The sequence below is a fragment of the Manacus candei genome, unplaced genomic scaffold (assembly GCF_025592945.1).
Source record: "Manacus candei isolate 608988 ecotype Guabito, Panama unplaced genomic scaffold, ASM2559294v1 h1tg000024l, whole genome shotgun sequence".
Lineage (NCBI taxonomy): Eukaryota > Metazoa > Chordata > Aves > Passeriformes > Pipridae > Manacus > Manacus candei.
Window position 1 is genome coordinate 2,573,505 of NW_026138072.1, and position 16,193 is coordinate 2,589,697.

Genomic DNA, 16,193 nt, shown 5'->3' on the forward strand with positions numbered 1-16,193 from the left:
CGACTGAATCAGAAAGTTGTCTTTTGGGACTGAGGTGCAAATTAGTTTTCCATTATTTTGTAAAAGTGTCAAGTACTTTTAAAAGTGCTACCTTTTTGATTTGTTGCACAAGGTGCTTGTAACATTTGACTGAGGTATTACAGAGCCTCTGTAGGAAATCTTGGTATGAAATACAGCACTGTGTGTTCACACCATGACCTACAGGTGACAACAAGGAATATGATTGCAGTGCCTCTCTGTGGGTGTTTGGGAGCCTAAGTTCCCTGGTGAGTGTTCTAATCACCCTTGTGATGGTGCAAGCCTTTTCAAGTCTGCTCCCAAGGGAGACAGATAAAGTCCGATGAACTTGAACTACCCAAAGGGAGGTACTAAGTTTTAAATTTGTTGGTTTAGAAATTTAAAGCCAAGCAGCTGGTATTGCTCACAGTAGTCCTTGAGTATGGTGTTCATTGTGCTGAACATGGATGTGTTCCATGTAGCTGTTTCTACTGTGTATGTATGGTTGCTTTGTATTACAAGACACAAGCAAGATAGATTGTGTTTATGGGATTTATTAGAGAAACCAATGAAAGGAGAAGCATTACTGGACCTGGACCAGTGCATATGAACTCATTAGAGACGTTAAGATTGGAAGCAGCCTAGGCTGTAGCAACCATGCCTGGGTTGAGTTAATGATCCTGAGGAACACAGGCCTGGCAAGGAGCAAAGTCTGGACCCTGAATTTTAGAAGAACAAGCTTCCAGCTGTTCTGTGGATGTGATCCCCTGGGAAATTGTCTTTAGGGACAGAGGAGCAGACCAGAGCTGGCAACTCTTTAAGACCACTTTTCTTAGCACACAAGAGCTCTCCATCCCAGTGTTTAGGAAATCAAGCAGTGCAGGACAGAAACTGGCATGGCTGAGCAAGGATCTGCTCCTCAAACTGGGGAATAAGAAAGAAGTGCACAGCCAGTAGGAGCAGGGACAGGTGACCTGGGAAGAGTACAGAGATATGGTTTGGGTGTGTAGGGATGGGTCAGGAAAGCTAAGGCACAGATGGAATGGGACTTGGCAAAGGATCTGAAGAATAATAAGAAAGGATTCTATAAGAACATAGGTCAGAAAAAAAAGACCAAGGAGAGTGTTCCCATCTTGATAAATGAGAAGGGAGAACTGGTGAAAACAGATATGGAGAAGTCTGAGGTAGTCAGTGAGTTCTTCACCTTAGTTTTCACTGGCAGTTGGGCTTCCCATGTTTCTCAAGTCCCTGAACCTCCAGGTGGGGGTTGCAGGAGTGAAGTTTCTGCCACTGTCACAAAGAGCAAATGTGAGACTACTTGATGAAGCTAAATAGGCACAAGATTATGGGATCTGATGAGATGCATCCCAGGGTCTGGAGGGAGTTGGCTAATGTTGTTGCCAGGCCACTCTCCATCATACTTAAAAGGTCATGGTGGTTAGACAAAGTCCCTGGTGACTGGAAAAAGGGAAGAATCAGTCCTATTTTTAAAAAATAGAGAAAGGAAGACATAGGGAGCTACAGACCGATGAACCTCACTTCTGTGCCTGGGAAGATCACGGAGCAGAACCTCATGGAAGCAATGCTAAGGCACACGCAAGACAAGGCAACAATCCAAGGCAGCCAGCATGGCTTTGCTAAGGACAGATTGTGCCTGACTGGTCTGATGGCTTTGTATGATGGAGTGACTACAATGGCTGACAAGGGAAGACCAACAAAGGAAGACCATCAGATGTCATTTATCTAGTTTTCTGCAGTGCCTCTGACATGGTCCCACATGGCATCTTATCTCCAAACTGAAGGCAATGGATTTGATGGATGGACTATTCAGTGGATAAGGAATTGGCTGGATAGATGTAGCCAAAGAGTTGTGGTCCATGGCTTTATGTCCAGGTGGGGGCTGGTGATGAGTGCTGTCCCTCAGGGCTCTCTCTGGGGACCAGTGCTCTTCAATATCTTTACCAATGATATTGACAGTGAGGTTGAGTGCACCCTCAGAAGGTTTGCAGATGACATGAAGCTGAGTGGTGCAATTGACACAACAGAAGGAAGAGATACTATCAAGGTGTGGACAAGCTTGAGAAGTGGGCCCATGAGAACCCCATGAGATTCCACAAGTCCAAGTGCAAGGTGCTGCACCTGGGTCAGAGCAATCCCAGACATGAGTACACACTGAGAGAAGAACTCATTGAGAGCAGCCCTGTGGACAAGAAATTGTGAGTTCTTGTGGATGAAAAGCTGGACATGAGCTGGCAATGTGTGCTCACAGCCCAGAAAGCCGACTACATCCTGGTCTGCATCAAATGATGGGTGGCCAGCAGGTCAAGGGAGGTGATTCTCCCCCTCTACTCTGCCCTGGTGAGATCCCACCTGAAGTACTGCATCCATCTCTGGGGTCATCAGCATCAGAAAGATGTGGACCCATTGGAACGAGTCCAGAGGAGGGCCATGAAGATGATCAGAAGGCTGAAGCACCTCTCCTATGAAGTTAGGCTGAGAGACCTGGAGTTGTTCAGCCTGGAGAAGAAAAGGCTGCGGGGAGACCTCATTGCAGCCTTCCAGTACTAAAGAGCTTTTATAAAAGGAGTGAGAGCAGCTTTTGACATGGGCAGATAGTGACAGGACAAGGGTGAATGGTTTTAGACTGAAATACAGGATGTTTAGAATAGATATTAGGAGGAGATTCTTTAGCATAGGGTAGTGAGGCACTGAAACAGGTTGACCAGAGAAGTTGTGGATGCCCCATTCCTAGAAGTGTTCAAGGCTGTTGGACGGGGCTTGGAGAAATGCGATCCGGTGGGTGGCATCCTTGCCTATGGCAGGACTGCTGGAACAAGATGACCTTTAAAGTCGCTTCCAACCCAGCCCATCCTGTGATTCTATGACTCTGTGATTCTATAACTTTGCCTTTCTGCTAGGGTAATTTTTAGTTTTTCCTGTTGAAAGATTTCAAACATAGAGAAAGGCCGATGTGAGACTGAGCAGCAGGAGACAATATTGGAACAGTTAGTTGGCACTGCAGTTACGTTACATGAGTGCCATGTGACTCCATTGACAGGAAATCAATTCAAAGTCCTGATTAGAATCTAATGATGATTTCTGCAATTATTATTAATGCCTAACTGTCCGCAGAACTATTGTCATCCAAAAAAATCGAGTTATCAAGACAGAAACTACTCCTGAACGCCAGAGCTTGATTCAGCATACCTTCAGTCCAGCTGCATAAGTACTTTAGTTAAAGCATTGCAGGGGTTGGAAGGAAGCAAAACAAAAAAAAAAAAGCTAAATTTTTTTGATCCTTTATAGTTAAATTGCCTTCAAATGCTTTTTTTTAATTGATTTCTGATTTTAATTGATTTTTAATTGTTCTTTGTGAGATGTAGCATACTAGAAAGCAAAAAGTAAAGGCATTTGTTTACTGCCTATTTTTTTCTGCCTTATGCTCCTGACAGTCTCTCTGCCAAACATGACAGCTTACATCTTATCTTAGTGGTGTGTCCTGGTTATCTGTGTTGTGTGCAAGGGCTTAGCATTCCACTGCTTTTTTACTTAATAAATTAAAGACTGGGAAGGAGTAACACTGTAATACTTGACCATATAAAGGAGGTGGCTGTTTTAGCTCTGCTCCTTGCACAATATGCAGTTGAAGCCTTTTAAGGGAAGGTGGTGCAGACAGAGTGAAAACATCCAGAAGCAGAACATCCATTTCACATTATACTTGGTGCCAGTGCTTGTGCTGTCATTGCTGCTGCTGTGAATTTCTTAGTCTATTGGAGTTGCACAGATAAAAAGGGGAGACTTACAGATGGGATTGAAAATAGATGTTATAACAATTTAGTTCACGACTCTTGCATCTTGAGAAATAATAAGAATGAAGAGAAACTGACCAAAGGTGAGCTGAATTAGACTTTAAAAGTTGAAAAATGAAGTGGCAAAGAGCTCTCAAGCATCAGGAAGAAGACACCACAGAAGAACAACTGGAGACGTCATGCAGTGAGAGTGGGCTAGGTACTTGATGACTAAAAGGGCAATTAATATGGTGTCAATAAAGTTAATTTTTTTTTCTTTTTTTTTTTTTTGGCAAATGAAATCTAAATGTTGAAGAGGGTACTCCAAAAGAATGAGCCCATTAAAGTTTGCGTCTGGTTGCAAGTACACTGAAGGAATAGTCTATATTATATAGTTAGAAAACAACCCGAACAGATTTTTATTAAAGGGATGGAAAAATAACGTAGGCAAACATAATCAGTTGTGTCGATCTCAGAAGTATCCAGAGTGTTAGAAAAAAAATTCAAGCAATTCAAGCAGTAAAATGTCAGATACAAAGATTTGTATGCTAAGGCTAGACTGTGTGAAGACTTATTTTTAGCTAGAGAAATTATTTTCTTGATAAATCAGATGTGGATCCTTACTTGTGATACCTTTAATTCTTTTCCTGAAGAAGAGGAAAGCAAAACAAGTTTTCTTGATTTCAGTCAAATTGTAGTCTTGTCTTTGAAATAAAATATTCAGACCTTAAATCAAATGAGGCTTTTATCAGCTGGAGATTAGATAGCACAGGCTACTTCAGTGGCTAAGGAGAGATTTAGAAAAAAAAGGGAAACCTTTTTTTTCTATAGCCGTAGTAACTCTGAAAGAAACCTTTACAGAGGTTTGATCTCTTATCAGATGCTGCTGCCACACAGTACCCTTCAGTGGCCCTCATGTCTGTCCCACAAATTCCTTTAATTCCTTATTATTAGGGCCTGACAGTGCTTACCCTTCTGCAGAGTAAGGCTTGCTGGTCTCTAAGTTACAGCACCTTGTCTTCCTTAGTGCTGGCATCACAGAGAGGAGTAGGATTGAAAATAATTGTGTCCACAGAACACCAGTCTTTGTTTTGAAGCCTATTCACCCAGGTGTCTGTGAGCATCTTCCACATGTCAGCTGATACTTACAGGTGGTGTAAAGTAGGAGACAAGGGCATGCAATAGCTGCTTCTCTAGTGTTTTTTTTTTTCATTACTATTTATTTCTTCCTCCAAGTTAAGACTCCAAAATTAATGGATTGCTGCAGTTTACCCTAGACAGTTTATCCCAGTTTACACTGGCATTTCACCTGCAATGCAAAGCTCTGGCCAGTCATTTGCATCATGAGGCCTGTCAAAGAAAGCTCTTCTCCCAGTGTTGTGACCTTTATCTTTGTGATGAATAGGCATCACAGCTTTGGCAGGATAATTTTGTTTGATTGACGCATCTAGTCTTGGAGTTTCACTGGGCACAAGAAAGTCAGCTTGCCACAGGCCATTTATTTTATTTGAATGACTTGTATTCATCAGGAGGTTTTTGTGGCATTATATAGATTAGGTTGGAGAAAACTTCCCTCTGACTTTGGTTAATGTAAGTCAGGGTAATTCTGCTGATTTCAGAGATATTTTGCTAGTGCAAAGCCACGGTGTCTGGGAGATACTCTCGAGGACCACTTTGCTTTATTAGCCCACCTGAAAAAAATAGTCTCTTGTCTCTACTGAAAACTAAAAGAAAGGTATCACAAGGATATTTCTTTAACACTTGTAAATAAAAGAACATTTTTTTAATGGAAAAGTATCTTTTTACACAGCTTAAGCAGGCTAGTATTTTTACTGTAATTCAAAGGAAAATAATGTGGACTATCAAGAGTCCTATACCCTCTATTTTCCTAGTTAGGTGACATGTAGGTGTCTATGAAGTATAAGGAAGAAGACTTGGGATATTCAGCTGTGCAGCTGTACAGTTAGTAGTTCAGTTGCCTGGTGCAGAAGCGGTAATATTAGAACTAGCTGTTAATTTTTTTTTTAATCTGTCAGGAAGTTTGTAAAAATCCTGATCTTTATTATGAAGGTTATAATTAATGTTCATTATTACCTTTATTATAAACTGGCAAGCTCATGCTTAGGTAAGACTTATTGTGGAGTTTAAGAATTGGCTTAACATTTCTGTTTTGGTACTAAACTCTCTAATAATTCTGTTTTCTAGGGATGAAACTGCTTCTCATGGTTGCATTGTATGCATTCTCCTCAGATTTGAAAGAAAAGAGGGCAGTCTGCACAGGTAGTGTGGGACTAGCTCTTCAAAATAAAAATGACAGTGAAACTGTACAGTAGGAGGGTAAATTTAACTATATAACAGTACAAGAATTTTTATTCTTATTTTAACTCATTTTATCTCCGCATTTAAAAGCATCTACTCCTGCTTTTTTTAATTTCAGAAAATATAGTTTTAAATAATGCGTGTAATTGCAAAAAGTACAGTTCACTGTTCTTTGATTTATCTTTTTCTCCTTAATTAGTATTTCAGCATACTGGGAACATAAACGCCCTTAGCTCTGATATGGTCAGAATAACTAAGGTATTTTCAGTTTAATTTCAAGTGTAAATACTCTGTTTCCTAGTCTAGCAAGAGCTAATTAGTGCTACACACAGACTGAAGAATCTTTATTGTGTAATCTCACTGATGTAGTGAGCACTTGCACTGAAAGAAGGTAATCAAGAGGACTGTTTGAAGTCAGTCCCATTAAATGTCCAAGATGACAAGAACCAGAGTGTCTGTGGTCATTTGTAGTCTTTCTACATAGTTCATACTCATGGAACACATAAACACAGGTATATCAACTGTATGGTTAGACATAAATAGAATGCCTTTACTTCAAACAAGGAAAATGAACCTATTCATAGGGCATATTTTTACCCAGTTTTTATTTTAAATTGCTCTGGAACTATATTCCATCTATCAAGTCAGGCCTTTTGACAGCCAATACCTACACCCCAACAACTCAGAGCCTGAGGTTTTGCCCTTATAGGTGCACTACTGCATCAGTATCTTATACGTATATCCTTATACAAATATAAGAAAATACAAAGTTTACGCTGTTGAGTGAGACCTCTGCAAGATATAAACCCTTTGCAGTACTAGTTCCAAAACTAACTTTCTGAGAGAAGTAGTATTCTATCTCATCAAGAAATCTCATATAGACAAAACTCTTTTTCTTAACCACTTGGTTTTCCACTTCTGATTCCCCAAATTTAGGGATTCCAGTGAAAGCTGGAAAGGGAAGAGAAACTTGAAAAGCTGTACATACATAGTCTTGTTTGAACTGTCCTGTGAAGGTACATTGCTAAAAACATCATAGAATGTAATTAATGGATCTGTGATTTGTTATAGATTAAAATCCTTACTGTGACTTATCAGCAGTTGTTCTTGCAGAATTACAAGTTTCTGAAACCCTCATCCTAAGCATTTTTTTGCCTAACATCTATCAAGCTTGTAATGAAACCATATGCTGCATTAAATAGTGCTGGAAACTTCCAATGTTACATAGAAACTAATTTCCAAATTTTGGTCCACAGGGATTCTACCAGTCTCAGCTGGAACTTCTTTAAACAAAAACCTGGCTTTTGTGACTGAAAGCTCTGATTTAGTTATTTTGCCTACAAAAAATCAGATTGGTTAAGTAAAAAAAAAAGTTTTAGTAAATGAAGGTTATATGTATTTTTTTGATTTCTCTCCACTGAAGTAATACCAGTCACATTTTTTGTTTAGAAAGATGTAGATGTAGGAACATTAAAAAAAAAATCCCTCCCCTTTCCTGCATCTTATCTCTGTTTTCCCTGGCTTTGAAGATCTCGTAATTTCACAGTCACATATTAGTTTCCTTCCTCTGAGGGTGTTTTCCTGTATTTTGTGTGATTATTTGTTTGATCTGATGCAATACATTATTTCTCTGAGTCTGCAGCTTTGAGAATTTTTGCATCTTCCTGTGGGAACCCTTCTCATGTTTTCTGGGTGGTCATAGGTTGCATAAAGTCACATTCTGCACTTATTGAGACTTCCAGTGATGATTCTTTATTTCAATAATGTCAATAAAAAAGAAGCATGCCAACAGAAAAAACATTTGTATTTTCAGTGCTAGCCTAGTGTGTAGAAATCTTTGAAAACTGCTACAGCCTCTGAAAGTTTTTGGTGCTTACTGATCAAGGTAAGTTCATTCTAGGCTGTTTATCCTCAGGCCAGAGGAATACAGAAAAGTGAAAGGGAAATGATTTCCTTCTCCAAAAACAGTATCGGGATGTGGGAACATTTCTGCAAGCAAACATATTCCTACTGTATTGTTAGACTACCTCGAGAGAACTGGTTTTGTTCTTCCAGCATGTTAGCTATTGTTTTCTGGTTTATTGTTTTCTATTTTTTTGGCAGTACAGTCCTGTTTCCAACCTGCAGTTACTGTCATACAGACATTAAATCCTTTTATGTTCTTGATTTTTTTACAGAACCAGACAAAAACCTATTCTGCTGCACACTCTGAAACCTCCCTTATGCAGCAGCATTTCTAAGGGTCAATAATATATATAGTGCTGTATTAACACAAGGAGGTATACACCTACCTCTACCTCTAAACCAGACATATGAAAGCTCAGTTTAGGATTAACCATTTTAATAATACTTTTTTCTTCATGTACATCTTCAGCTCTTTTCAAATAAATATCAGCAATGGTTACTTGTGGACAGTTACTCTGTCTCATTTAAAAATCACTCTTTTTAGGTGTAATACATAAGTACAAAAATTAACACTTAGGCTGAATAGGAGGAAACATAGATAGCAATGGATATTTCTTACATAAAAGAAATGTTTATTTGGGGACTTAATATCAGTGTTAGTTAACAATGTAAAGATTTCGGAGACAGTACGTAAGGGCTGAACTGTCATGTCACCACTTACCATGGTGAATGGGACTAAGTACAGTTAGTGGCCGGTCACTAATGGTGTTCCCCAGGACTCAGAACTGGGGCTGATCCTGTTTTAACATCTTTATCAATGATTTGGATAAGGGGATTGAGTGCACCCTCAGTAAGTTCACAGACGACGCCAAGTCAGGCAGGAGTGCTGAACTGCTGGAGGGTAGAAATAGTATGTAGACGTGTCTGGACAGGCTGGATCGATGAGCTGAGGACAATTGCATGAGATTCAATAAAGCAAAGTGCCAGGTCCTACACTTGGGTCACAACAACCCCAGGCAGCACTACAGGCTGGGGAAGAGTGGCTGGAAAGCTGCCTGGTGGAAAAGGCCCTGGAGGTGCTGGTTGACAGCAGCTGTACATGATCCAGCAATGTGCCCAGGTGGCCAAGGAGGCCAATGTCATCGTGGCCTGTATCAGCAATAGTGTGGCCAGCAGGACCAGGGAAGGGATTGTCCCCCTGTACTCAGCACTGGTGAGGTCCCACCTTGAATCTTGTGTTCAGTTCCGGGCCTCTCACTACAAGAAAGACATGGAGGTGCTGGAGTAAATCTGGAGAAGGGCAATGGATCTGGTGAAGGGTCTGGAGCACCAGGCATATGAGGAGCAGCTGAGGGACCTGGGGTTATTTAACGTGGAGAAAAGGAAGCTGAGAGGGAACCCTACTGCTCTCTACAACTACCTAAAAAGAGGCTGCAGTGAGGCAAAGGTTGGTCTCTTCTTCCATGTTTCAAGTGAAAGGACAAGAAGAAATGGCCTTATGTTTTGTGAGGGAAGGTTCAGATTGGATATTAGAATTTTTTTTTCACTGAAAGAATGATTAGACATTGGAATAAATTGCTGATGGAGGTGGTAGAGTAACCATCTCTGGAAACGTTGAAGTGGCCTCTGGAAGCGGCACTTGGGATATGGTTTAGGGGTGATTATGGTCATTCTAGGTTGATGTTTGATCTAGATGATCTTTGAGGTGTCTTACAACCTTGATGATTCTGTGATTCTGTCATTTAGGTAGGTTTTGAAGGGGTTAGTGCTGACATTTAGACAGTTCATCCCATCTACTTTATGTACCTAATTTAAGACAGAGTGCTGTACTGTCAGAAAACAGGTGTCTCTCTGTTGATCAGAGTGATGACTGCTTTCACCTTGACATGTAACTTCTGGGTGGATTGTATTAAGTGCGTTGAATCCAGCTTTGATTGATCTACTTTGCCTGGGCTTGACTGCAGTTAAAATTATGTAAATTTTCTTGCTTCAGGAAATGTTTGTTAGGTATGAATGTTGGAGCAGTCATAAGGTCTTTGTTAGTTGGTCAGATTGCTTCACTGTATCTCAATTCTTATTTTTCGGATTATAAAACAGTTGGTCCTGAAAATCCTAGGCACACAATGAAAACCAGCAAATATCATTAGAAATAAGAAGATTGGTAATATTCATTCTACATAAATCCCATTTTGGTGGTGAGTTTTTTAGAGTTGTTGGGTGGGTTTTGTTTTCTTTCTTTCATGTTTTTTAGTCCAATAAGGGATTTTTTCATCATAGCTTATAATATGAATAGTTACCAGTTAACAACCTGGGGAAGAGAACACACATACAGATTATATGGTAGTTAATTTTGGTCCTTGAAAATACTGACACGTCACCCAGATAGTGAGAGGGCCCATCTTGTGTGTCAGAGGAGACAGGGAAAATCAGGGAACAGTTCATGTTCAGATTCAGTCTGAGATGGGGAAAGGTTTTTAAAGGGCATTCTGTGTCATGGAAACTTCCCTGTATTGTCTTGGGCTTTGAACACATTAACAGAAGTACAAGTCTTTCAAGCATATTGATTTTGACCACCTGTATTTTGTAAAGGAAGGTACTTCAATATGGTACTTTAACTTTCATTAAAAATATTAGTATAACAAAACCATGTATCTAGAGTTAACTGTTTCTTGCTCAGTAAGAAGAGAAAGATACTGGTAAAGCCCATTGAGCTAACATCCTACATTTTCCAAAATACTACACTTAGTGTATAAACGTACCTGGATTCTGGTTGAAGTTGGGTTCTGAGACAAGGGTCAGTTTTGAATGGTGTTGATCTGTTCTTGTTTGTTTTTTTAACTTATAGCCCAGCTGTCAGGAAGTGTAGTGAGACCTAGAATATTCTTCAAATGACCTCATATCATATGTAAGAAAAACACTGTCTTAATCTTGTGATGTTTTATTCCAGAGTGGCCAAAGTAATGAAGGTTCCTGTGTATGAGACACCAGCAGGATGGAGATACTTTTCCAATCTCATGGACTCTGGACGTTGTTCACTTTGTGGAGAGGAGAGTTTTGGCACTGGTAAGTAATACATACTCTAAAATTGCCACAGACTTTTATTGACAACTTTTAATTTTCTGGATGCCTCAAGTCAAACCCAAAAGAATCAACGAATTAACTGTTTTGTGCTGGAACTGTTTTGTACTGGAGAACTGTCTGTTGTTCACATTTTGAGGGTCATCTTTCAACTGTGGTGTCCATCACCTCCACCAGAGGTGTGAAAAATGTAGAAGACAGATGTTCAGAAGTGACAGGCAAACTTATTACTGTGCAGACAGCTTTTGGAGGTGCCTGGCACTCTCTTCTGACCTGAACATAATGCAGAAAGGTTTCACTGTTTCCACTGTAATAGTCTTTTCACAGACTGCAACAGCATTTGGAGGGATTTTGCCCATATGGAAACCACGTGGTTTTTCCTAATGTGATTAGGTATACAAAGTATGAGGATTGGTATTTCCAATGATGTGTCTAAGCAAACCTGTTACAGGCAACCCTTTTTGAAACATCACAATTACTCAAACCTCAGATAAAATCATCATCAGAAGAAATTCAGTTACGTATTACCATCTCTGTTTTCCCTGGGTATTTCTCTCTTATCTATCACAAGAACCAGTCAAGCAACAGAATGCAGAATGAACAACAAATCTGAGTCATCAGGAATATAGTGCTGACAGGAAGCATTAGAGCAGACAACTAAAATATGTAGTCTGTAAATCTGCACAAATATGGCTTTAGTTTATGAGAAAAACTGAATAAATTTCAGAATGGGTCTTTTTTTTCTTTTACTGGATTCTGGCACAGGATCATGTACCGGAATAATTTAACCATATACCTGATTAATAGTTTATTCTATATTTTGATGTGAGTTCCATGGAGTTCTTTATTTTGAATGTGAAATTCTTTGGCTGCAGCTTTTTGTAGAAAATTATTTACCATGCAGTGAAACTTGTTACATTTTTCTCAAATTGAGTTAAGTCAAGTATTCGGTTTGTTGGTTGAGGTCAATTAGAGCAGAATGCTACTTCTTTAAAAATGAGGATACCTTTAATGCATAGACATGCCACTCTATGTGTCATTTACTGTATAGATCTGAATGGACTACAATGGAAGAACCAAAAATATGTTAGATTTCTTTAGATGTCTGTAAGTAAGAAGGAAGAGAATTTAAATTAATAATGAATGTTAATTTTCTTTTTGTTGTGAATGGTAACCAATTTCCCATGATTAGCAACCTGGATGCCTTGACTAATCGCTGTGAGTGGCGCAGGTTTGTATTGCCTTGAAGTATCTTTTGAATAGATACTTTCTCTACAGGGTGTTCTGCAAGGTCACTGAATGATTTTTAATTTGAAGAGAAGGGTAGGAAGATCTTGACCTGTCAGAATATACTGCTATTTGTTGTGGTGTGTTGTTGAACTCTGCCTCTATTTGCCCATGAGAGGTATGAACTGGGAGTTTTCAACTCTCACTGCTTTTTGATGCTTTTTCACCAGGCCAGTTCTGTACCTCTTCCCTCTAAATATTTGAAGTTCCTCCTGCTCATGCAAAACCAGATACTTTCACGAAACTTCAGTGGGTTTAGAGGCACCAGTATGACCTCATTAGCACCCCAGTTCTTTTGAAAAAGTATCCTACCGTTAACATCATACTGAAGAAAGGGAAGCGTGGGTTTTAACTGGAAGGAACTTGTATGAGTTTTGATGGTGAGTTCCCATAGGCTGAAGTACGTCTAGATACCTTAGCCCACAGAGTGCAGCATATCCTGCTTCATGCAGGTTTATCTGTAGAGGTATGTAAAACAAACAGGGGGGTTGAGATCTTGATCTACTGAAAAGTGAGGATATTGTGATCTGTATTGGCTAAGTTTATTATCCTCAGTATCTGATAGTGGTTTAATTTGGGAAGGGAAACACTCATGGAGGTCAAGGAGGGGCATCTGGGGTTTGTCTGTTCCAAATAGGCAATAAAATTCCCCTAACTTCTCTCTGTTCTTGCCCTTGACTTTTTCCTTTGCTTGTATCTTTCTGTAGGGCCCTAAAACAATTGCATTTTGTACTATAGCCTCTCTTCCAAATTTGCAGCTCCTGTCTCCTGATCTCAGACCAGTCTCTGCATTCCTAGCACTCTCTGTATTCTTGTATTAATCTGGTGCTCCTATCCTGTCATTAATTCTTCAGATTACTGATAAACCCTGTCTCTTGTGAATTCTAAGGGTTCTTGAACAACGTATTACTGCCAGCACGGAGAGCTGTTCTACAGCAATATCTCTGCATCACAGTATGTTCTTGTCAGATGAACTTTATTGTACCTGCAGCACTTCAGTGCAGAAAGCCTTTTGACCTCCAATTTAATCCAATTCCATCTAAGGGCAAATCTGGACCCTCAAGATTCAATCCCATGGGCATCCAGAGAACTTGAGCATGGGGTTTAAATTCTTCAGTGCATGTGTAGTTGCTGTGTAAAAAACACAGATGACAGGAAGAGAGTTCCTCAAGAGGTTGTGGAGTCTCCCTCACTGGAGACATTCAAGAACTGTCTGGATGCAATCCTCTACCATATGCTCTAGGATGACCCTGCTTGAACAAGGAGATTGGATCAGATGCCCTACTGTGGTCCCTTGCAACCTTACCCATTCTGTGACTATGTGACTATGTGATACTTACATAGGCAATTATGCAACGATTATGATGCCTAAAGTTTGTTTTTCTCCCTGGCTCATTTTCCTTATCATCTTTCAGTTCAATGCAGCTGTCTGAAATGTGTCCTCATATACCAGCAGGTTTATTAGTAAAACATAGTCTGGTTTGTAGATGACCAATACTTTAGCAATGTGAGCTATTTTTGGCAGCAAATATTTACCTCATTGCGAGTCTTTTAATAATGTCCTAAACTGTGTGACCCTCACAAGTTTCTGCCAGTATTGGGCATTTGAATCAATTTCACAGCTTCTGCTCAATCATATCTATTTAGGGAGTTGAAACTTGGCAGTTCTTCAGCTTTCAGCATGGAATATTTATATAAATGTACCATATAGTGATCAGAGTGGGAAACTTGGTGCTCTGGGCAAGAGGAAGGAGTTTTAAAAAATCCACATTCTATCATCAAACTGCATTGGAAAGCGATTGCTTGTGTACCCAGGTAATTTAGCTCAGCTGGTATTTCCAAGTAATGCAGAGCCCTAGTTTTATAACACAAGGGACTTTGCTCCGACAAGTAAATAAAAGCAAATTTTCTACTATAAAAGGACAAAAGATTTTGAAAACATCTCATAGAGCTGTGTTTCCCAAACTTGTTTTCTGGCAGCTGATCTTGGAACTCAACCAGTGCTTTAAAAACTTCTTCCATTTTTGTAGCAGTGTGGGGACCTTGTCAGATAAAGTTAGTAGCTTTCTGGTTCTATGACTAATGCCCAACATACAGTTTAAAGAGGGGCATGAGTAGCAGCAATTAGTTTCTCAATTTCATCAGAAAACTATTAATCGGGATTAGGAGAGCTGATTTATCTCTCTGCAGTTTAAGCCACTTCAGTAATTGCTACAACTTCTATAAATTTGCTTGCTTCGTTCCAAATTTCTAGATTCTATTAACATCAACCACCTTTCCCTGAAAGATTATGCAGAAGAAGAACTAGTGGGGAATATAATTACGTGCTGTTGCTAAAATGAATGAAAGCCTCCAAAGAGCTCTTTGGTATCTGTTACAGTAACACAAATCTAAAATAATCTCATTAACTTGAATAAAAGAAAAGATCAGAATGCTCCTAAATTTTCATTTACCTAAAATATCAAGTTTCAAATTGCTGGAAATTGAAGGACTCAAAGTGTGTGCAAACAACATTATTTACTGTGTGTTTGTGTACTCCTGTGATTTTCCTTGTTTTAAAGTCACATTTATAAAATGCAATATGCTAGACAGTGATGACTAAGTTAGGGAAAAGCAATTACATTTTATTTGTGCATATGGCCCTCAAGGCTTGCTGTCCCTATCAGAATTGGATATCTCAGATATCTAAGTTAGACGTAAAAGCCAGCATATATGGCCAACAGCTTTCAAAGAGCAGAAAAATCATAATATGAACATATTTGCATGAACTTACTTTGTTTCTCAAGCTACTGCCTCTGAAAACTTTTTTTCCATTTAAACCTGTGTAAGCTGAGTACTTCTTTATGAATGGTAACATGCTCTGAGAATTTTTCCCAGGTTGTTCACTCTGAGTCTCGACATAGCAATTGACTGTTGCAGCAGTAAAAAATAACTTTTGCTTTGTTATATGGAGAAATAACAGATTAACTTAAAAATAAATTGTTGAAACAGGTATTGCAGGTATTATAATTTCCCTGAACAATGACAAATTACATGTAATAGTTAAATCAGAAAAATGAATGGTTGACTCCTCTGTTTTCCCTTTTTACTTCAGCTCATTAAACACAATTCATTAAATCTGTGGATGTTTCAATTAAAAGTAGCACTGAGAATCATACTGACTCTGAGACCCCTCAGCAAGTTGGGAGGGATATTACTATTTGGATTTCAGGAATACATAGTTGCAAGGCACCTCCTTGTTCCCTTTGCGCAGGTCAGGTCTACCTCTGCAGATCCACTGGATCCATAAAGCACAGAAGGGTGTTAGCTGAACTGAGACAGAGGAACGAACTCCCTCCCTGGAGTTTCTACAGTGTGAGCTGGGCTGAAGGAGCAAGATTCAGGACAGGAACAGTTCCAGGCGTGGAGAAAAACATACAGCAATTGACAGGATTTTATTATATGGACCTTACAGTTATTACATGGACTTTACTGTTATTATGTGGTTTCATTGTATTCACACTACACAGTGCCCAGGCTTGCCATGAGTTTGCCTGCTCCCTGCTTCCCCCGTTCCTCCCCCTTTTGCCCGTGTCCCTATCCTTGTTTGTCCCCTCGCTTGTCTGTCTCATGCTCCGCCCTATGTTCTGTCCCTTTCCCCTCCCGAGCTGATAAAAGACCGGGTGCACGCGTGAATAAAGGATTCTACCTGCATGCCACCTTTGTGTCCCGGACCCGTGGTGTGCTACGGTCCCATCCCCCCCTTTTTGGACCGCGGCACTGGGAGGTAGGAATAAGTTAAGAGAGAGTAACCAAAGACACTTACAGACAACTGTATGA

The 16,193-nt window shown here is 39.7% G+C and overlaps 1 protein-coding gene across 1 annotated transcript in view; it reads left to right on the forward strand.

The window, feature by feature from the left end:
* PGM5 (phosphoglucomutase 5) overlaps positions 1 to 16,193 on the forward strand; it is a 73,765-nt gene that overhangs the window by 38,747 nt on the left and 18,825 nt on the right. The window contains exon 7 of the mRNA XM_051788395.1: positions 10,957 to 11,072. Within this exon, the coding sequence (XP_051644355.1) occupies positions 10,957 to 11,072 (116 nt within the window). The remainder of the gene's footprint in view (positions 1 to 10,956; positions 11,073 to 16,193) is intronic.